This window comes from Phocoena phocoena, chromosome X (assembly GCF_963924675.1).
Source record: "Phocoena phocoena chromosome X, mPhoPho1.1, whole genome shotgun sequence".
NCBI classification, from domain to species: domain Eukaryota; kingdom Metazoa; phylum Chordata; class Mammalia; order Artiodactyla; family Phocoenidae; genus Phocoena; species Phocoena phocoena.
The window spans coordinates 65,151,408-65,174,979 of NC_089240.1; the positions used below are offsets into that span (position 1 = coordinate 65,151,408).

General features: G+C 46.8%; 1 protein-coding gene across 1 annotated transcript; it reads left to right on the forward strand.

The window, feature by feature from the left end:
- Positions 1 to 10,389: 10,389 nt before the first annotated feature.
- Positions 10,390 to 18,935, forward strand: FGF16 (fibroblast growth factor 16). Its single transcript, XM_065901080.1, has 3 exons — positions 10,390 to 10,871; positions 17,139 to 17,242; positions 18,602 to 18,935. Exons 1-3 carry the CDS (start codon positions 10,598 to 10,600, stop codon positions 18,845 to 18,847), a joined length of 624 nt encoding a protein of 207 aa, XP_065757152.1. The 5' UTR covers positions 10,390 to 10,597; the 3' UTR covers positions 18,848 to 18,935.
- The last annotated feature ends 4,637 nt before the right edge of the window (positions 18,936 to 23,572 follow it).

Genomic DNA, 23,572 nt, shown 5'->3' on the forward strand with positions numbered 1-23,572 from the left:
GAATGTGCCCTCAGGCTGTGCGACCAAAACAATCACCTTGGGTTTAAAAAAAGGGGGGGGCGGGGGGGGGCTTGCCTGGTGGCGCAGTGGTTGAGAGTCCGCCTGCTGATGCAGGGGACACGGGTTCGTGCCCCGTTCCGGGAAGATCCCACATGCCGCGGAGCAGCTGGGCCCGTGAGCCGAGGTCGCTGAGCCTGTGCGTCCAGAGCCTGTGCTCTGCAACGGGACATTCCACAACAGTGAGAGGCCTGCGTACCACAAAAAAAAAAGGAAATGACTTTAGATTCAAATGAACTCAGCTTCACAGCCATCATATATCTTCTTCATGCAAATTAACAGAGGCTGCCGGTAGATTCACATACTTAAATCCACTTACTCACACCGTAAACCCACAACTCTTGCTGTTACACAGACATATGGAAACTCTTCTGCATCCAGTCACAAACACAAACATAAGCACACATTTGTATTGAGAAAACCGGTACAGTCACGCTCTCTGCCCATATTTCTCCCCCAACATCCAGCCCCAGACACACACAGCCACCATTGTACCCACATTCACAGTCACATACACCAGGTTGAGAAGTGACCCAGATTGCCAGGGTTAGAGCCACATTCCACAGTGTCCCATTCTTCTCAGAGAACTAACAGATCATTTCACAAAGATGTCATCACCTGCCGACTAATGGCAAGTTACAGCCAGAATAAATGGTCCATTACCCACCCCCATTACAGGTAGGCCCAGAGAATAATGACAGCAGAGACAAAGGAGACTTGTGGCTCAGTGTCACTGCAGGAGACTGACCGGAAAGGTAAGAAGGGGGCTCATTCAAACCAAAGAGATTGCCTTTCCTCTCTGGACCCTAGAGTCGGGGGTGGGGAGATTGGAAGGTGGTCTGACTTTTTGCAGATTTTGCAAACTCTAGCTACAAATCACCTGGGCGGGGAGTGGGAGTGGTATTGCTCTTTTAACCTAGGTTTTCCCTGTCCAGAAGAGGATTGTGTCATGATATACTTTCTCTTTTGAACAAGGCCCCAACGCTCTTCAGAGTAGTGTAGTGACCAACAGCATGGTCTCTGGAGTTACTCTCCAGGTTTGAATTTTAGCCCCACCATATACAAGCTGTGTGACCTTAAGCAAGTTACTTAACCTCTCAAGCCCTCAGTTTTGTCATCTGTTAAAAATCGGAATGATAATATCTACCTTGTGGGGGTGTGATGTGAGTTAAATGTAAGGCAATCAGATAATGCCTGGTACTTAGGATGCTCAATAAATGAAACTCTACAGGTGAGCAATTTCCTGTTTCTCTCAGACCTCCACTCCCTCACTACCTGCTTGCCCACACAGAGGTGACAGTTTGGTGACCCCATTTCTGAGACAGGCCTTCTAAAACCCAGAGAGAACAAGACTGACCCAATATCACACAGAAAGAGTAATAGGATTGGAATTGATTGCTTTGGGGTGACTAGGCCAGTGTTCTCATTCAGTTCATTTCTCCCTTAGGAAAATATGAGCATAGTTTGAGGGAACCTGGGGAATAAATATGACTGGGGCCAGATAGGATGTAAATAATATTAAGAACAATGACCACTTAATATGTGCCAGGCACCGTATTAAGTATATTCTGTATATTATTTCACTTAAACCTCATAGCATCTCTATGAGGTTATGAGGACCATCATCATCTGCATTGTACAGAAGAGGAAACTGAGGCTCCAACACCTAGAATGGCTTTAAGCTGGGATTTGAACCCAGGTTGTCTGACACCGGAGATGGAATGTGCAACTGCTGCATTATACTGCTGCCTACAAGGAAAGCAGGAGAGGGGAGACAGGAACAAAAGACAAAGAAGAAATACAAATTCTTTTTGAAGTAAATAGATTGAGGCAGTGTAGTGTCATGGTTAGGTTCAAACTTAAGATCAAAAATTTATCCCTTAAGATCAGAGGTCCTACCTCTGCTACTAGTTATTGAATATCTCTGGACCTCAGTTTCCTCCTCTGCAAAATGGGAAGAAAACTACTCCTTAGAGCAGGTGTCCCCAAATGGTACTGGTCCGTGGCCCGTTAAGAACTGGGCTGCAGGGCTTCCCTGGTGGCTCAGTGGTTGAGAGTCCGCCTTCCGATGCAGGGGACACGGGTTCATGCCCCGGTCCGGGAAGATCCCACATGCCGCGGAGCGGCTGGGCCCGTGAGCCATGGCCGCTGAGCCTGCACGTCAGGAGCCTGTGCTCTGCAACGGGAGAGGCCACAACAGTGAGAGGCCCGCGTACCGCAAAAAAAAAAAAAAAAAGAACTGGGCTGCACAGCAGGAGGTGAGCGGTAGACGAGTGAGTGAAGCTTCATTTGTATTTACAGCCACTCTCCATTGCTCGCATTACCACTTGAGCTCCGCCTCCTGTCAGATTAGAGGCGGCATTAGACTTTCATAGGAGCGCGGGCCCTACTGTGAACTGCACATGCGAGAGATCTAGGTTGCGCGCTCCTTATGGGAATCTAATGCCTGATGATATGAGGTGGAGCTGAGGCAGTGGTGCTAGTGCTGGGGAGTGGCTGCAAATACAGGTTAACATTAGCAGAGAGGTTTGACTGCACAGAGACCATAATAAATCAATTGCTTGCAGACTCATGTCACTTGAGTAGCAAGTGACAAGCTGCATCTGGTGGCAGCATTTTTAGTGGCAAGTGAGTTGATGTACTTCAATTATACAGCTGCATCTGGTGGCAGGCTTTAAGTCAGAATCCAACACTTAATTTAGTCCGTGCCAGCTACATGTAAAAGAATGAAATTAGAACACTTCCTAACACCATATACAAAAATAAACTCAAAATGGATTAAAGACCTAAATATAAGGTTGGATACTATAAAACTCTTAAAGGAAAACATAGGCAGAACACTCTTTGACATAAATCACAGCAAGATCCTTTTTGAACCACCTCCTAGAGAAATGGAAATAAAAACAAAAATAAACAAATGGGACCTAATGAAACTTAAAAGATTTTGCACAACAAAGGAAACCATAAACAAGATGAAAAGACAACCCTCAGGGCTTCCCTGGTGGCGCAGTGGTTGAGAGTCCCCCTGCCGATGCAGGGGACACAGGTTCGTGCCCCGGTCCAGGAAGATCCCACATGCCACGGAGCGGCTGGGCCCGTGAGCCATGGCTGCTGAGTTTGCGCGTCCGCAGCCTGTGCTCCACAGAGGGAGAGGCCACAACAGTGAGAGGCCCATGTACCACCAAAAAAAAAAAAAAAAGACAACCCTCAGAATGGGAGAAAATATTTGCAAACAAAGCAACTGACAAAGGACTAATCTCCAAAATTTGCAAGCAGCACATGCAGCTCAATATCAAAAAACAAACAACCTAATCCAAAAATGGGCAGAAGACCTAAACAGACATTTCTCCAAAGAAGATATACAGATTGCCAACAAACACATGAAAGGATGCTCAACATCACTAATCATTAGAGAAATGCAAATCAAAATTCCATGAGGTATCACCTCACACCGGTCAGAATGGCCATCATCAAAAAATCTAGAAACAATAAATGCTGGAGAGGGTGTGGAGAAAAGGAACCCTCTTGCACTGTTGGTGGGAATGTAAATTGATACAGTCACTATGGAGAACAATATGGAGGTTCCTTAAAAAACTAAAAATAGAATGACCATATGACCCAGCAATCCCACTATTGGGCATATACCCTGAGAAAACCATAATTCAAAAAGAGTCATGTACCACAATGTTCATTGCAGCTCTATTTACAATAGCCAGGACATGGGAGCAACCTAAGTGTCCATCGACAGATGAATGGATAAAGAAGATGTGGCACATATATACAATGGAATGTTACTCAGCCAGAAAAAGAAACGAAATTGAGTTATTTGTAGTGAGGTGGATGGACCTAGAGTCTGTCATACAGAGTGAAGTAAGTCAGAAAGAGTAAAATAAATACCCTATGCTAACACATATATATGGAATCTAAAAAAAAAATTGTTCTAATAAACCTAGGGGCAGGAAGAATAAAGACAGAGATGTAGAGAATGGACTTGAGGACCCGGGGAGGGGGAAGGGTGAGCTGGGACGAAGTGAGAGAGTAGCATGGGCATATATACACTACCAAATGTAAAATAGATAGCTAGTGGGAAGCAGCTGCATTAGCACCGGGATATCAGCTCTGTGCTTTGTGACCACCTAGAGGGGTGCGATAGGGAGGGTGGGAGGGAGACGCAAGAGGGAGGAGATACGGGGATATATGTATATGTATAGCTGATTAACTTTGTTATAGAACAGAAACTAACACAGCATTGTAAAGTAATTATACTCCAATAAAGCTGTTTAAAAAATGAAATTTAGTCCGCGCGTGGCCCGCCCATTATTTTATTTACCACTTCCGTCCGCGCCTCTTTCCCACACTGCGCGCTTGTCTCAGTCACAGTCTTGGTAAGCCCACAAGCTAACCCTAGCCAAAATGAGTAAAAAATAGACGTCGCTGGAGGGATTCTTTGAAAAGGGGGAAAGACCAAATGATGAGACAGCAGAAGACTCTAAGACTGCCAACAAAAGGAAAGCTGCATTTAAAAGAAAATACGAAGAGTCCTACTTAAATTACGGGTCCGTTGCAACAGGTGATTCACATTCTCCAAGCCCACTTTGTATAATGTGAGACCAAGAACCCTGCATTAAAAGACAAGCCTTTGGAGTTTTTCCAAAGAAAAAACACGAAGAACAGAAGCAATTATTGAAGGCCACCACTTCATCAAATGTGTCTGCTCTGAGAGCATCATTCTTAGTGGCTAACCACATTGCTAAAGCTAGGAAGTCCTTTACTATTGGTGAAGAGTTGATCCTGCCTGCTGCTAAGGACTTTTGTCGTGAACTTTTAGAAGAGGCTACAGTTCAAAAGGTGGCACGTGTTCCTCTTTCGGCTAGCACCATAACTAGACGAATTGATGAAATAGCAGAGGATATTGAGGCACAATTGTTAGAGAGGATTAATGACTCACCGTGGTACGCAATCCAGGTTGACTAGTCTACTGATGTTGACAACAAGGCAACAATGCTTGTTTGTGTGATATATTTTTCAGGAGGATGTGCATGCGGATATGTTACGTGCACTTTTGTTGCCAACCAACACCACAGCTGGAGAGCTATTCAAGTCTTTGAATGAAAACATATCAGGAAAACTGAATTTGTCATTTTGTGTCAGTATACGCACGGACGGAGCAGCTGCCATGACTGGACGGCTTTCTGGTTTCACTACTCGGGTCAAAGAGGTCTCTTCTGAATGTGAGTCTACGCACTGTGTCATCCATAGGGAAATGCTGGCTAGACGAAAAATGTCACCTGAACTTAACGTTTTGCAGGATGTGATTAAAATTATTAACCACATTAAAGTACATGCTCTTAACTCACCTCTGTTTGCGCAGCTCTGTGAGGAAATGGACATATAAGAGCACACACGTCTTCTCTTTTACACAGAAGTGAGATGGCTTTCTAAAGGTAGATCACTGGCCAGAGTTTTTGAGTTATGAGAGCCGCTCCAGAGATTTCTTTTAAAAAAAACAGTCACCACTGGCAGCACATTTCAGTGACACAGAATGGGTCGCAAAATTTGCTTACTCGTGTGACATATTCAATCTGCTCAACGAACTCAATCTGTCACTTCAGGGGAGAATGACAACTGTGTTCAAGTGGGCAGATAAAGTGGCTGCATTCCAAGCCAAACTGGAATTATGGGGGCAACAAATGAACATTGGGATTTCTGACATGTTTCAAACATGAGCAGATATTTTGAAAGAGACTGAGCCAGGGCCTTCTTTCTCCCAGCTGGTGCATGATCACCTATCTCAGCTTTCAAAAGAGTTTGAGCATTACTTCCCAACAACAAAAGACCTCTGAACTGGGAAGGAATGGGTCCGCAACCCATTTGTGAATAAGCCGGGTAAATCAACTTTGTCCATGCTAGAAGAGGATCAACTGCTTGAGATCGCAAATGACGGTGGCCTTAAAAGTATGTTTGAGGCAACTTCAATTCTCCATACATTCTGGATTAAAGTCAAGGCGGAATATCCCAAGATTGCCGCAAAAGCAGTGAAAAGCCTGCTTCCATTTCCAGCATCCTATCTTTGTGAAGCAGGGTTTTCTGCAGTGACAGCAACCAAAACGAGATCACGGAACAGACTGGACATACGCAACACACCTCTGGTGTCACTGTCTCCCATCACCCCCAGATGGGACCATCTAGTTGCAGGAAAACAAGCTCAGGGCTCCCACTGATTCTGCATTATGGTGAGTTGTATAATTATTTCAGTATATATTACAGTGTAATAATAATAATAAAAATAAAGTGCACAATAAATGTAATGCACTTGAATCATCCCGAAACCATCTCTCCCCACCCCCGCCCGGTCCGTGGTAAAATTGTCTTCCACAAAACCGGTCCCTGGTGCCCAAAAGATTGGGGACCACTGCCTTAGAGAATTCCCTGGTGGTCCAGTGGTTAGGACTCCACGCTTTCACCGCCGAGGGCCCGGGTTCAATCCCTTGGGGAACTAAGGTCCCACAAGCTGCATGGTGTGGCCAAAAAACAAAACAAAACTCTTCCTTAGAGTTTTTATAAGGCTTAGGGAGATAATGCATGTAAAGCGCCCAGGGCAATGCTTAACCCAAAGTAAGTACTAAATAAACTGGAGCAAGTGATGGAGTTAACTGCACTTCCTGCTGGATTTGCCAAGCAATACAGCTCCTGCTGTCCGTTATCAGGGAAAATGTATTAGGAAGGAAAAAACATTTATAAGCTGTTGGGAAAACGAAGAACCAGGCAGAGCAACAATTCCAGACATCTTTTCCCCTCTCCAAGGTGTACTGTTGTGGCAGGGGGAGGGGGAGGTGAGCATCAGAAGTATTAGCTTCACCATCTCCTTCCTCAAGGAACAGATCCCAGCAGGTTGCCCTCAGCCTCTGGTCACTTACAGCCTGAGTCAGAACTCCCATTTTTTTAATGGAGTTTTATTTTTCCATGTCCTTTCCACATAGGTTGCTTAATTTTTCACATTAGCCCTGTGAGATATTGGGAAAGGAGGATGGAACCTCAGATGTGTTGAGTTATCTTCCGTGTGCTGGACAGAATGCTGGGCACTTTCCATCAGTTTTTTTCTCTTTTTTTTTTGCGGTACACGGGCCTCTCACTGTTGTGGCCTCTCCCATTGCGGAGCACAGGCTCCGGACGCGCAGGCTCAGCGGCCATGGCTCACAGGCCCAGCCGTTCCACAGCATGTGGGATCTTCCTGGACCGGGGCCCGAACCCGTGTCCCCTGCATCGGGGACAGTTATTTTATTTCATCTTCGTAATACCACTGTGAAGGGGTACAGTTATCTTCACTTTACAAGTGACATCCCGAATCCAGAGGGTCGCTTCTTTTTCTAGGTACATTTTCCTCTCATCCCATGCATCCAGCACAATGCTGCCCTGGGGTTGTGTCCTGCTGAGGATATTCGATAAACAAAAATATTCTGAAATCTCACTGTCCTTCACATGCCAATCTTTGCATAATCCCAAGGCCCATAAATTGAGAGTAAATTGCCCCTAGTGGAGCTGAGATTAAATGACGACTCTGCTCCTTATTAGCTATATGATTCTGTGCTAGTCACTTAACTTCACCTCTAAAATAGGGATAATGGTACCGCCTACTCCACAAGGTTGTGAAAATTAAATAACTTTCATGAAAGTGCTCTGTCAATTGGGATACTTCATGGAAACATTACTTAAACAGAATTATCAGTCAGCTTAATCTCAAAAGAGGGAGGCGCAAGAGGGAGGAGATATGGGGATATATGTATAGCTGATTCACTTTGTTATAAAGCAGAAACTGACACATCATTGTAAAGCAATTGTACTCCAACAAAAATGTTTTAAAAAATAAAAAGAACCCAAGAAGGGCAATGGGATGCTTATATCTCTAACATTTGGACAAGTAGGACTCCAGATATGCAACTGCAATTGGTGACTTTGGGAATATTGGGGGACAAAGAATGTAGAAATTCCCTGAAGCGACTGTTGAAGAAATGGGCTTTGACCATTATCAATGTGTAATTTATATAATCATAGAGACATCTAACTCCTTCACACCACATACTTCTCAAAGCAGTTTCATCAACATTATTTCCTTTGACATTCACCAAAACCCCCAGGAATTAGTCTTTACCAATTAAAATTTTTCCACTTGCTTCATTACTATTTTCCCCTTCCTGGAAGTGGCCCATCTGAATTTGCAAGATCTTCCCCATCTTCCCTTCAAGGCCCATCCATCACAAAGGCCACTTTGGTCCAGAACCCGGCTCTAAACCCCCAGATCAAACTTCTCTGTGCTTTCTGAATCCACACAGTACTATGCACCTTAAACTGCCTGCATTCTAGTCATTTATACACTTAGCTAACCTCTGCTCCACCTTCCCCACCTCTTCACTAAATCCACAAACTCTTTGAAGGGAAGAATGAAGAAGGAAAGAAGGATTTCTTTGTTGTTTCATGTCAGTCCCATTTTTTAAAGCTTTTATTATGGAAATTTCACGTTTGTGTGTTTATAGAGAGATTAGAGGACATATATAATGAACACCCATGTACCCATCACCCAGCTTCAATAATTAGTAACATGAACAATGTTATTTTCTCATCTAAACCTCCATTCCTCCTGCTTTCTCACTCTAGATTATTTTAAAGCAAATCGTTGATAGCCTGCCATTTCATCTGTAAATACTCCAATACAGACACCATCTTTTGCATTTCTGTCCTGTAGAGTCGGAAGATTACTTGCATCTGTGTTCCCCACTACTGGGTGCACACCAGAAGATGATTTCTGAGCACCTACCACGTGCCAGACCTTGTGCTTGGTTCTGGAGGTTCTGTCTGAGCTAGGGAGGCACACCAGAACCAAGCCACGATGTTCCAAACCAAGAACTGCTACAGTTCTGGAGACTGAGCACAGGGTGCCCGTGTGAGCTGAGGAGCAGGACCTCAAATTGCACTAACTGAATTGAGCTGAGTCAGTTTTCTCCTCTCCTGGAGACTGAATTCCAACTCGCCGCGAGACACGGGTTCTCCAGCAGGAGGCGCTGCAAAGGAGTGGCGGGGTTGGGGTGCTCGCTCTTTCAGTTTCTCCTGATGGAGCCGGAGCCAGGGAAGGTAGCCAGAGCCCCCATGCGGGTGCAAACTGCAGACAACGTAGTTTAATAGGCAGGCGAGCAGGACGCTGAGCGCGAGGCCCCAAGAGGGGCCCCAGGGTTCTGGTGCCGGGTAGGGGCGCGGGGCGCGAGGCAGGCCGGGCACCTGCTCCCCAGGTCTTCTCAACGCTGTCCGTTGCCCTGGCTGCCTCCAGTTCCCGCCCCAACTGCCGCTCTTCCTGATAGAATATCTCCGAGGAGGGCACAGGACAGAGCGAGGAAACACCTGTTTCCAACAAGAAAAGAGGTGGGGGAAAACCCCCACCAGACTTCCAATGGTCTCTCATCAAGCTTGCTCTCGAGAGCCTAGTAAAAGCGCGCCCAGAAAGCCAGAGGAGATCATTTTTCAAAAAGATCGCTTTCTATTTCTTACTCCCCCCCTCCTTTTCCTAAGCTGTAACGTCCCTTTTTAAAAAAATGCCTTCTTTCCTCCGTGGGGCTTCCCGCTCCTCCCAGGCCCCTTAAGGCCCCCAGCCTGGGTGCCTACAGGAACCACCTACACCCCCAATCCCACGCTTTGCAACTGCATGCGTTTCCGAATTCTTCACTTCCTCAGCCCCCTGCCGACCTACAGGTGGGGAGTGGGACTAGGGGGCAACAGAACAAAGAAACCAGGGAGCCACTGACCCAGGCCAGGCGCCCCTTCTGCAGCCTCCGACCGGCCGGGGAGCGAGAGGCTCACGAACGCGTGAACCCCCCAGCCTGGGTCTCACGCCACTTTCCAAAGGCGAGCAGCCGCAGGCCGCGTGGGAGGTGGGTGCTGCCCCAGCGCAACAGGCCTGAGTGGCAGTGGACGCCAACAGCCTCCACGCACTGGGCTCCGTTATTTCATCAGCAGTTTCAGAAAAACCTGCCAAAAGCAGTTATGCCTCACTGCAATGTGTAGCTTTTTCCTGCCATTTTTTCATAATAAAAGAGGGAGTGAAGCTCGCTCGCTCTCTCCCACTCCACCCCCCTCTCCTAAAAAGAGCCAAAAGGATACGAGGAGGAAAAAAAAAAAAAGAACCCACACACCAATCTCCGAGGGGATGCCATTGAGGTGTGGCTTGTATTTAAATATCCAATATGTCAATGTAAGGGGAGTGGGTATGTATATAAAGTGCCGTTTGCATCTGATAGCTCGACGAAGCCAGCTATGAGAGGCCTGGGGAGATGGATGCGGAGGGGAAGCGGCACTTTAACTGAGCGCAAGGTCAGGAGCGCGCTGCCCCACGCTCCCCGCCGCTGAGAAGTTCCTTGGACAAGAACAGACGTCGACTGCAGCTCGGCAGAGCGCGGAGCGAGCTAGCAAGCGAGCGCCGCCGAGTCGCCCGCGCCCGCGGCGGGGAGAGGCAGTTCGCGCCCCACGGCCCGGACTCGGCCCCGCGCACCCCGCCATGGCTGAGGTGGGGGGAGTCTTCTCTTCCTTGGACTGGGATCTGCACGGCTTCTCCTCGTCTCTGGGGAACGTGCCTTTAGCTGACTCCCCAGGTTTCCTGAACGAGCGTCTGGGCCAGATCGAAGGGAAGCTGCAGCGCGGCTCGCCCACCGACTTCGCCCACTTGAAGGGGATCCTGCGACGCCGCCAGCTCTACTGCCGCACCGGCTTCCACCTGGAGATCTTCCCCAACGGCACGGTGCACGGCACCCGCCACGACCACAGCCGCTTCGGTGAGGACGCGGCCGGGAGGGACGGGAGGCGAGCAGACGGCGCACTGGGGAGCCGACGGCTCGAGGCTCCGGCTTGGGGCCCGCGGACCGCCCCCCCCCCCCGCCCCTCGGCTCGGCGCCGTCTGAGCCCTTCGAGGCGGGAGGCCGACGGGGACGCGGGGCAGGCGGGACGCGACGGTGCGGACTTGAGCCGCGCAGCGGCGTCGGGGCGCCTGACACCCTCAGACACTCTCGGGAGGAGGCGGGGGCGCCTTGAGGTGCGGCTTCTCCTTTCCCCACTCCACCTTCCCTCCCCCGGGAGCTAGGGGATTGTTCTGGGACCTGGACGCTGCAGGTGGAGCTGGGAGAGGGGTAGGAGCATCCGCCGAGGAGGTCGGGGACCGTGGCTACAGCGTGAGGCTGAGCCTCCAGGGCAGCTGGGTTGTCGCGGCAGATTACCTGAAGCTGGAGCCTTCGTGGGCCGTGGATACGGCGTGTGGACGGTCCGCGCCCGAGTCGATTTTGGCCCGCGGGGACGCGGCAGCCGTGGCACCTGCCTACCTCTGTGTTGCTCTGCCCGCGTTGAGGTACAACCCAGACAGCACGCCGGGATCTGGGTATTAGAGAAACTAGGAAAGCCTCCCGGTGGCTACTGTGTAAGGGCACAAGCCCTGGGGCAGCTTTTGCCGGAGCTACCTCTGGACTCCTTGCCTCAGTGAGGAAACCGTTCTGGGCCCACTCCCAGCCCCCAAAACAGGTGTATTCTGGGCCCAGCGCAGAAGACACCCAGCCTCCATCCAGGATTTTCTCTGCCTGCCACTTTGCAGATTGTTCAAAGGGCACAGCTGCCTGTCTCACATACAGAACACAATTAGTATAAACCTTGACCTGGGACAGAGATCATTGGGTTTCTAAGCAAGTGTGTTCACTCCTCAATAATTTGGCCATTTTCAGTTTCAATTTCCTATCCTCTACTAAACTGTTATTTTGATGCTGTGACAGCTACCCTTCTTTGGGTCCCCGCATCTCCCAATGCCCTCTGCTTCCTCCCAAGGACCCTAGGGGCCAAAGACACCATCTAAGCCAGTGAGAGGCTTTGCCTACCATCAGGCGTGATACTCTTCCCTTCTTTTTCCCATCCTCCCTCACTTCCCCCAAACCTCCCTATCCTCCTATTCCCCGTGCCTTGCTAGAGCTGCACCCCAGTGCACCATAAAAAGTCTGGGGTGGATGGGGAGAGGGGCAGAGGCCTGTTCCTGGGCAAGTCTAAGTCTAGCAAACAACTTGGGGCCAGGGCTGGTCTTCCTTGCTGGGAGCAAGCAGGAACCCTAATGAGGTCTATGTCATCTTGGAAAAATGCACTTGGAGAGCTGGAGTACAGTAGGTTGTGTGTGGGATGGGGGTAATGGAGGAGTGCAGGTGTCTGTATAAACTTGCAGCAGGTCCTCAAAAGGGTGACAAGGTGGGGTGGGGTGAGGGGAGAGGGAGGGTTAACTTAGCTCCTTTCCCTTCCATCACTAGTGACTTTGCAGTCCCCTTTTGTTCCTCTTCAGAAGGAATGCGACTCCCACCCTAGCCTCAGAGCCTACCAAAACTCCCAGAAATGGCCTAAAGATATTGGGGTAGCTCATTCCTGAGATGTAGAATAAAAATTCTGAAATGATGGAGAAATGTGAGGTGGGGGCAGCAGAGGTGGAGAAACTGTGAGCTTGACTCCCAGCAGCTCCAAGTGTTCGTCTGATTCTGTGCCTAAACTGAGCCCAGTAACCTACAAGGTCAACATAAAGCAGTAATAGGCTCTTGGGATAAGTGGTCTTTAATTACCTCCCTAAGGACACATCTTGATTTCTTTTCATCTCCCAGGTCTGCTAAGGGTGTTAAGTTTAAGGAGAAACCAAAGGAAATAAAACTGGCGGGAGGAAGGGGTGTTTTCACTGCTGCTTAACTGTTTCATTTTGGGTTTTGCCTTAAGCGCATGCGCACACACACACATACTGACTGAGACCACCTCTGCATCACCTTTTCCCTTTCCTCCTTCCCTGGCTTCCTGGCAGTTCCGTGTATTTCCTGTAAAGGAAATGATAACTGGTCAAAGCTGTGTCTTTGTAACGTCCCCTGCCAACTTGCAAGCACACATTTACTCTTTCTCAGTTTAGCTTTTGGCAGAGAAAGAGGTGGCGTTTGAGTTTGCTAACTCTCTCCTCCCTCCACATTTGAGTTAATCAGCCAGGGTATTCAATAAATCGAAACTTTAACATTCCATAAGTGCTTTAGCAGTCAACATTCCAGCAGGGTAAAGTAGGCCAGACTTAAGATATAAAATATTATAGATTTCTGCTTGGGGGGAGGAGGTAGTCTCCAAAGGCCATGTAAAGTAAATAGCTATTTGTTGTAATTGGAGAGCAGGGCCCCCAAGGATTACCCTGGAATCCATGTGTTCGGAATGAGTCAGGCTGAGCCCAAGAGCAGCCTCGACTCCAAATAATAACCTGTTGGCACAGCCTATGCTCCCCTCCCCTCCCTCCCCTCCCCCACACCCCTCCCCCACCCCACCCCCATTCTGCAATGAGTAGCCAGGAGTATTTCAATCTCCGCCTGGCTGGCTGGTGGCATTTACATAAGGTTCACAGGGATCCTGACATTCCTGAGGGGCACCTGTGGGCTGGCAGAGCGGAGCTTGGGAGCCAGACTGGAGGAGAGGCCTCCCGCCAGGTGGGATGGAACAGGCTCGTGCAGCTGCTTTGGTTTGTGAGCGATATGGTTCTTATTTGGCAAGGTGCCAAAACAGCACTGTCTTGGCCCTGAAAGGCTGAAAGGATGGCTGAGGGCATTCGGGTGAGTTATGGAGCCAGATTAAATGACATACTAGGCCAGTCATCTAGCTAGGTTCTGAAGCAGTGGGACCCAGAACAGATCTGTTTTCACTGAAGCCGTGGGGCAAAAGGTGTAAGAAGAGAAGAGTCTGGAAACTGTCGAACACAGGCCAGAACCTGAGGTGGACAGGTCAAATGAGTCAGGGGAGAGGGAGGTACTGGGCTTTGAAGGGGGTGAAAGTACTGAGGACAAACTTTGTCTACTTAATACTTTGCTTCAACGTTTTGCTATTAACACCCCTCTCCAGCTGTAGTTGGGAAAATGTGAAAATGGCTTGTTTTCTCTCTCCCTTCATGCTGGCTGGAATTCAGGAGAAGGTTTAGGAATATCTGTTCCATCATCATGTGCCACTGGGTTCCCACAGATTGAATCCAGCTAATAGGAAAGTTGGCAAAGGGAAATGATGCCCAAAGACAGCTGGGCAGGGATGATTCCAGCTGTTGGAGACCCTGTTACTGGACACAACCCAAGTGACTTCCTCTATGATCTGTCCTTTGGCATCAGGGTTAACAGAGAGCTGGAGAAAAACGGTGGTGACTCAAATGGCCACACCTCTTGGGTTTCATGATTTGTTCTCATACCAGGTTTTGGATGGTGAGATCACAAGCTGCCCTCTGCTACTTAATGAGCTCAGGGTGGTCAGAGACATGAGATAGAGAATGAGGGAACTAAGACTCAGAAGCTCAGAAGTAAGCTGCCTAAGCAAAGAACCGAAGGCTTCAGCGGGTTGGTATCCCTCAAAGTTTAGCACCCAGAACTGAATCATGACCTGGCTTCTTGTTTCCTGGCCATACTGGCCACTCTCCTTTGAACACCCTCCTGTGTTTCCATAGCCCTCTTTAAACACAGTAGAACTAAAAACGGCACTCTTGTGATCTGAGGCAGAGCAGAATGGGGCAATCCCCTCCTTTATGCCAGTTACTAAATCTTGATCAATACAGCCTTAGATCACATTAGTTTTTTTTCTATTTTTTTACATTAGCTTTTAGCAATTTTTAATTTTTACATGACTAGCTTCACATTAGCTTTTTAATAATCTCGTGAATCAGCCATACTGAGGTTACCTTGTTCAATCAAATTCTGTACTCCATTGTTGTGCATGTTTTGCTAAGCCACGTCTCCCCATTCCAAAGCTGAGCAGACTTGCATTTAGTAAAAATGCATGAGGGCTTCCCTGGTGGCGCGGTGGTTGAGAGTCTGCCTGCCGATGCGGGGGACGCGGGTTCGTGCCCCGGTCCGGGAAGATCCCGCGTGCCGCGGAGCGGCTGGGCCCGTGAGCCATGGCCGCTGAGCCTGCACGTCCGGAGCCTGTGCTCCGCAATGGGAGAGGCCACGACAGTGAGAGGCCCGCGTACTGCAAAAAAAAAAAAAAAAAAAAAAAAGTCCCTAAAAATAAAATGCATGAAAACACAAAAGAACAGTCCATGTTTTCAAGAAAATATACGTGGTTGCCTGAAGGGGGGAGGAGAGGGGAAGAAGCTTATGGAAATAAAAAGAAAGAGATAGATAAATAAAAAAGCCTTTACGCAGACCAATTATGATAATAGGCCATGAAATAAGGAGTATGATTGACTCATACTGTACTTGAGGCTTGCCCTCCCCCAACAAAACCCCAAACACAAAACATCTTGGGTAACTGGTTTGGGGACCAAAGTGCAGGACTTTACATTTATTCTAATTAAAGCTTATTTTGTTGGAGTCAGCCCATTTTTCCATTCTCTTGAAATCTCTTCGGATTTTTATTGTCATCCTCTCAGGTGTATGTCTTCTGGAACTAGGGTAAACAGTCCCCCTATGTCCTTTTATAAGTCATTTATTAAAATGTTAAACAGGGCAGAACCAAAATCAGAACCCTGTGCAGTGTAACTAAAGGTTTTGGTCCACTAAATCAGTATCTGCTTAAGCCCTACTTGGCACCAGGTATTTTCCCTTCCCCTCTTACCATCTTGTGTCAATATCCTTTCCCAAAACTCTTTTTTTGTACTACAAGAGTTAGTAACAACCAGACTGAGACTAAAGCTTGGAGGATGTCAATGCTAGAGGACAAAGGCCACGTTCTGAGTGTTCTATACAATGGCAGCAGAAGAGCGTTACATTCTCCAAATAGGTCCGAGTGTGCCCTAAAAGATTCCATACGTGAATGCCCACCCACCAGCCCAAGTCACTGGGGCTCTTCAGGAGACTTCCCACTGGAGTTCTGAACCTGATTTCACAATTGCCCACTTAATTTTTTAAAGTGATCTTTAAGGAATCAGTCCCACTCCCTGTGAAGATTACATAGAATATTATTACCCTTAAGAATTACATTTTTGGATGAGAAAGACAGCCAGATATGAGCTCATTTCATACCTTTGGATGCCTGTGTGAGTCAATAGTATCACGTTTTGGTCTGTATGTTGAAAAACATGGTTAGAGAAAATCAAAGAGAAATCTAGTTGACCATTACATCTGTATCCAAATAATAGATGTGCTATCTTAGAACAAAACTGTGAAGTCTTCAGTATCACCAGGATTTCAGTTCTGTTTCTTTTTTCCCTCTTAGTAGTCAATTTCTTTTTTCCCCCGTACTGCTCCTGGGTAAATGAAAACTTTTTCAAATCCTCACCTATAACTTTGTCAGCTAGAGGGACATTTCTGAGTATCTTCCCTTTTCCCTTAAAGCTGCAACATCTCACATCAGTATTAAGTCTAATACTACCTGCCAACTCTTTGCCATAGATAAATTTAAAATCCTCAGGAGGTAAGGGGAGAATGACAGGCTTGTCAGCCTGAGGCTGCACTGGCCAAGAGTACTTTTGAGGAGAAAGCTCTCACCAGGCCAAGTTTTGCTTCCTGCCATAGGCTGGAGGAACAAACTTTGTGAGTGGCCTGTGTGGCCTTTGTTAGAGTCAGTTACAGGCAGTTGACAGCCTCATGTGGCTTTAAGGACATGGGAGCTAAGAGGCTGCAAAACAAGTTCAGCCTAGAGGACAGCAAGGTAATGCTGTGTGCTCTGGGGAGGAGGGAAGTGACTTTGGGAAGATACAGAAACCTGGCCACATTCTTTCATTTTGAAAGCTGCCCTCCCAGTTCTTGAAATGGTGGTATTTAACAGCAATAGTACCTTGTAATTATGGAGCTTCTGTAGCCAAACCCTTCTCATGGTCTTTTCCTTATAATATGCCTAAGAGTGTTGAACAGAGGCAGAGATTGTGTCCCCCATTTTACATATGGACAAGCCGAGGCCCAGAGAGACTCAGTGTCTTCTCTGAGGTTCCATTCTTGCTGCAAAAGATGGTTTCATCAGGTAATTCACCAAAGGCACACAGAGCTGGCCTCCAGTTGGGCATAAAGGACTAGTAGCTCATGTCACCTGAACAGTTTCCTCTTAGCTTGATATCAGTGATGGAAATGGCATTCACTTTTTTGCTCTAGGAATTCTGGAGTTTATCAGCCTGGCTGTGGGGCTGATCAGCATCCGGGGAGTGGACTCTGGCCTGTATTTAGGAATGAACGAGCGAGGAGAACTCTATGGGTCGGTAAGTTTAAGGTTTTTTGTCCTCGGAAGCTGTTACCACAAGTGTTTGGACAATGTAAGGCAAAACATTCATCTAGCACTTGAAAGCACTTTTGTCAACTTTAAAGGATTAGTGTCTTCTAGTCAGTTCTTGACTGCCCAGGAACTTGCTACATAACACTTTCACTCATTCAGCCTCCATCAAAACAGAAGGTTTTCTGTAGTACATTTGCTTTCACCTTCTCCATTAGAGGGCCAGCTCATCTGATAATAATAGGAAGCTGTACTGGTTTGTCAGTAGATGGTAAGGGTTTGGGGCATTAACTCTCCCAAGGAGCACATCTTATTTGTGATGAGTACCCAGAGGAGTAGCCAACTGGCTGGCACAAAAATAGGCAATGGTAAAGCTGGCCTTCAGATTGAGGATTCTGAGATTAACGACACAGTCCTTGATGTCCAGATTGCTTCAGCTGAATCCCAAAGGCCAAACAAAATAAACAAACAAATGAAGAGTGAGGGTTCCAGGGTCTGGTGACAGCCCTAAAGTCCCCAGCTGGAACTGGGTTGGCTGCAGTGCATGTTCACTATTTTGGAAGCCAGCCCAGAGCTGGGGAATGGTGACTTTGCTGATCTTAACCCTTTCAGAGGATCCCAACTCCTGGCTTTGGCTTTTGAGTCACAGAGCATACTTTCTGGCTGCGTGCACCCCATGAAATCAGAGCACATTCTTCCCTGACACCTAAGAGATAGGCCTGTCCCCAGCACTCAGTATCGGCAAAACCCCAGCAAGTAGTATGGTGGTTGGATCAAGTGTGAGAAGGGACAGAGGCAAGAGACCCAGGAGCTGCCAGCTTGAAGTAGCCAGATTTGGAGGAACTTTTCAAGGAGATCTTTTCTGAGCTTTCCAACTGACAGGCCTGAGACCCTTCATTAGGAGAGATCACAGCTCACCTCCCATGGAGCTTTATATAGATCTGAGGCCTTTGCCTGTCAGTTGACATAGTTGACTGCAATCTCAGTGGATTTGAACATCATTAGCCCTAAATAGGGAGAAAACTCAGGGGTGCCAGCAGGGCATTGGAAGGCCATAGCAGAAATTCTCAGGCTCAAAGTGCCAGGTGAGCCCATCTCTTTCAGTCTCCTGCCTTCAGAAAAAAATATCACTGGAAACATTTTTGCGTGGCTCACAAAAGAGGGTGAAAGTGATACCGACAGGGCTGTTTTGTGCTGTTTGGAAAGAAGATGCCTCAGGAATACCGGGAGATAGGACTGAAATATTCTAATATCAATGTGCTATTACTATTTTAGTTTCCCCACCAGCAAGCTGGGATGGGAGAAATAGTCATATAATGGGCTCTGCTTTATTTTCTTACCCTCACAGAAGAAACTCACACGTGAATGTGTTTTCCGGGAACAGTTTGAAGAAAACTGGTACAACACCTATGCCTCCACCTTGTACAAACACTCGGACTCGGAGAGACAGTATTATGTGGCCCTGAATAAAGACGGCTCACCCCGGGAGGGGTACAGGACTAAACGACACCAGAAATTCACTCACTTTTTACCCAGGCCAGTAGATCCTTCTAAGTTGCCCTCCATGTCCAGAGACCTTTTCCGCTATAGGTAACGGACCCCTAGTGTGACCTCTGTGACCTGTATACTCTGGGGCCACAGTTGTCTCTGGAAGCACTATATTCATAGCTTTTCAATCTTCTTTCCTATCAATTTAGATAACAGAGAAGCACTTACTGTTCAACTCGACCCAGCTGTTCCCTTGTTGTTCAAAGTGTATATCAAGGTTGGGTTATTTTGGGGAGGGATGTGGGGGGAGGGGGAGGTCTAGAGGGAATCTTGTATATACTTTTTTCTTTACTCATGTTCTTTCCCCTGAGGTGGCACAAGAAAGAATGGGGTCCCCGCCAAGGGCCAGAGGTGTCTTGCCCCACAATCTACCCAAATACCTTGACAGTGGGTAAATGAAAGACCAAGGAATCTGCCATAGATGCTACCTACAGAGCTTTGGAGAAGTCTCATTAAGAAAATCCTTGGGGCTACAGCCCTGCTGCAAGCCATCCCTGCACTGGCTCTGCAGATTTCTCATCTGTCCTGACATGCAGTTTCCCTGCCATTGGAAGTGGGAGATGGGGCAGGCTGTAAGAAAATGATATTAAAATGTAAGCATGGATACTGTGCATAAGGACAAACTATTTATGAAATGTATATGCTATTTATTTTATATATTTATTTATTTCAAAATAATTTTATTTTTAATGAGAGATGCTATGACTGGATTTTCATCAGAAAGAATAAGGTCCTACTGAAACAGGATAAATGAGTTAGTAAAGGCTTTTATTGGCAATAAAATTGTCTTTATATTGTAACCACTGTCTAATTCTATTCATTTGTACACTTAGAATTAGAAGGTTGGTTAGCTTCTTTCACTAATTAGAATCTCTTGATGTTGGCATCACACTGCCTAGGCTAGGTGACCCACTATCTATCTACAATATTAGCATTATCTAGGGGCCCTATCTGAAGTTCCTTCTGGTTCTATGACTTTAACTTTAGTGGTGAATCAAAGCTTCAGGAAGGCCCGGACCAACAGCCCTTATGGAAGCACCCATTTGTGCTTAGGACTAAGCATAGAGAAACCCTCCTTTGGGATTTGGTTAGGGCCCAAAGCCTGAAGGTCAGAAACCCTAATAATTGGTGGCTTCTTACTTAACATATGAAGATGACGGGATTCGAAAAAAACAACAATCAATAGGGAGAATGATTTTTTTTGAACCAGTCAACTTCCCTTCTGGAGGTGTTCTCCCACTCCCTCTCCAAACCCCCAGCCCCCTCCTTTGCCAGTGTTTCTCCTAGAGAGCAAAAGTTCTTAGAGTATATGGTCTCTTCACCAGCAGCAGCATCTGAGCACTTGTTAGAAATGTAAGAGATCAGGTCGTATCCCAGACCTGCCAAATCAGAATCACTGGGTGTGGGGCCCGACAATCTGCACGTTAACAAGCCTTCCAGAGGATTCCTATGCACAATAAAGTTTGAAATCTAGTGCCCTAAAAGAATGGTTTTCAAGAAGAATTCTTTTTGCATCTGAATTGTCTATAAAGAAAGTTTTAGGATAAGTTCAGTCCATAAAATAAGAGTGGCTGTAGTTGAAGTGGGGAAGGCATTCTTGGAGCTCCGTCTTCTCCAGAGCAGCCTCTGAGATATCTTGCTTTGAAATCCCTGGCCTCTTGACTGATATTTACTGAGGTGGGAGTATAGGGTTATTTACATTTTCAAAGCAAATGCTGTCTGGAAACAAGAACCAAAGGAATAAAAGTCTCATTGAGTACTCAGGCACCATGAAGTACTGGTGGGAGAAGTTTTTGGGTTTAGGATCGTTCCTCCTGGTGCTCCTCAGTCACATCCACTATTTCCCCAACTGATTGGTAAAACAAATAGCTTAGGTAGCGGCTCACTTAAAAATCAAAACCAAAAACTCTATAAAAGTTCATCCAAATCTAAGTACCCAACAGAGAAACCACACGTATGAGCATACACACATCAAAGAGCAAATACGACTGTATGATTGATTGATAGAAAGTGCTAAGTTGCACAGTGTATGTGATCACAGACTAGAATGCTTGCCCACGGAACCACCAAGGCAGAGATCACACAGGGCTGGGGTGAGCAGGGAAAGCTTCCTGAAAGGGATAATGCCTGCTGCGGAGAACCAACAGGCTGATGGCAATGTCTGTGTTGGGCTACAGGGAAGAACTACCACCTCTAGAGGTCTCTGGGAGGAGGGTAAAAATCAGCCGTGTGACATTTTTTATCACATTTTGAATGTGCATCACACCTTTATTTTAAAACCAAAATTTTACCTATATTCTCTATGGTCAGCTACCTAGAACTTCTGATACACAGCCCCAACTTCTGAGGGCTTGTGAGATAAGTGAGATCTGTTTTAACCAATAGGAAGCTGGCACTTCCCTGTGAGTAGGGCCAGTGTTACTCTAGTGAGGCAGTTGACATGGGCCTGGCAATGCCACGAGCACCATACTACACAGGGTAGGATTTACAATGAAAATGCCAATGTAATGAAAAGGCAAAGATTCCAAATCCTAGGGTCAGGCCTTACCTTTTTCCTCTGGGTAGAAGTAGAGGGGAAAAGAACAGAAGAAGGGTCCCAAGATGCAGAAGGGGTTCATAGGGGAGGCAGTCTTGTACTGAGCTTTAGGAATAACAATGAATGGGGCACATTGCCAGCAAATGTCAGTGGGCATCTGTTGTCACAGTCAAAAAGAGGGAAAAGATAAATTCTGGAAATTAAAATGTAAGAAACCTAGTACCACTAGAGCAATCAGCAACTGATTGACACTGTATCCCCAAAGTGCTAAAGTAATGGATTTTGTGCCAACCTAGAGGCAATTGTAGAGTAGTAAGCTCTGGACCTCTGGTTTTGAATGAAAACATGCACAGAGACTGTTTACTAGTCATCTTTTCATCCCCTCCCAGTGTTTAGGGTGTTCCTGGAACAAAACAAACACTTAGGAAATGGTTGCTGAATAAATGAATGCTGGTTGAAAGAAAGAATGAGTAAATGAATGAATGGACATAGACACCTTTAGCAAATATGTATATGATGCAAATGCCGGGCTAGAGAAAGCAAATGCATTACATACAAGCATCATCTGAACTATTAAGTTCCCAGTACACTTAAATATACACAATGACAAACTAGGCTGTATCTTAAGAAAGATACTCAGTTCCCTGTCGCTGGAAGTGTTTAAGCAGAGGCTAGACAAAGTCTTGAGAAGGATATTGCATCATTTGGATGGAACAGGGTGAATGCTAAATAAAAGTGACCGAATGTGGTGGCATTATTTACTAATTACATACTCCACGGGACCCCCAGATTTCTTCTGGGCACCTATCGTGTCCTAGGAGAAAGAGGATATAAGACCTAGGAGTGCTACACAACTGCTATTCCAGGCCAAGAAAAACACTGTACACCAGAGTTTCCAAACTTGGGGTTCACAAGGTCCTTAATGGTCCATGGAAGGCCCTTTGGACCTGAACTCCCAAAACAGTATGCAAAATTTTATGTGTGTGTACATTTGATCTTCCATTGGTTCTCAGAGGATCCCCCAACATGTTAGGAACCACTACCCTAGGAGTTTCCACAGCCTCAAAACATTTGGCATAAGAACTGGTGGCCACTGCGATCCTGTGTGAAACCTTGACAGAGTTTTAGTTTAGTTTTGTTTTTCTCAAAGACATAGATTTTATGTGTGAAATCTCTGACTCCTATCATCTAAGAGATAGCTGTAAGTTTGGCAACAGTGAGGTAGGAGTGAGGGGAGGGAAGAGCTGGGCTGGCTTCACTGCTCAGTGGTTCTGCACAAAGCTCAACCCAGGGCCAACCCTGACAGCAGTTCTGATGGCAACAAGACTCTCCTTCCCCTCCCTTCCAGCCCTCTTTTCACCCCTACTGCCACAGCCAAATGTTGTTCATGCTGAAAAAACAATCAGAGACTGAACCCACCAGGCCCAGACACAAGGAGCTTATCAGAACCATCAGAGCAGACTCCCTCCCCAGAGGACTTTAATCAAAGGCTTAAGATAATAAAAGAACCCAAGTTTATCTTACCTTCAAGTCACTGTGGTGCTCAGCCACTGAATCCCTGGCTACATAGTCAGAAATCCATCAGGCTTAGGGCTCTAGTGGGGCCTCAAGTCACACAGGCTTTGTCCAAGTTGCCTAAAGCAACTTGGTTTAGCCTTCCTCTCCCTGACTCTTCAGCTGACTTTCGGGGACTGCTGCTTTCCTTCTCTCTGGAGTAGTTGGAGCTGCATTGCCTTTTCCCAGCACTTCATGAACAGGGAGCTGCTGAGGAGGAATGTGGGATGTTAGGGAGAAAGCGATCAGTGAGGAAGGACACTTTCTTTTGGAAAGACACGTTCACGGTCAGTCATCTAACTAACTTCCTTGCTCAGCAGGAGGAACAGAACATAATTTAGTTTGTCATTCCTAGAGCTCCCTCTGTTCTCAAAAGAGAAAATGGAAGACCTTTCTAATAGGCCTCTACGCCAGGGCTCTGGTGTCAACTGCAGAGATACCCAACTCTTGCAACCCAGCACAGGCTGTTGCTCCTCTAAATCTCTTTCCAATTCCCAGACGAAGTATGGGCTCAGCTCTGTTCCTTATCGTTGCAATGTAGCACAAGACATGCAGATAACATGTTCTTCAGGTCCTGACATCAGACCAACCTTGTTTTATATCCAGATTCCTTTACTTCCTCTTTGACCCTGAACAAATTCATTAATTAATTCATTAATTCAACGAGTATTTGTTGAGCAT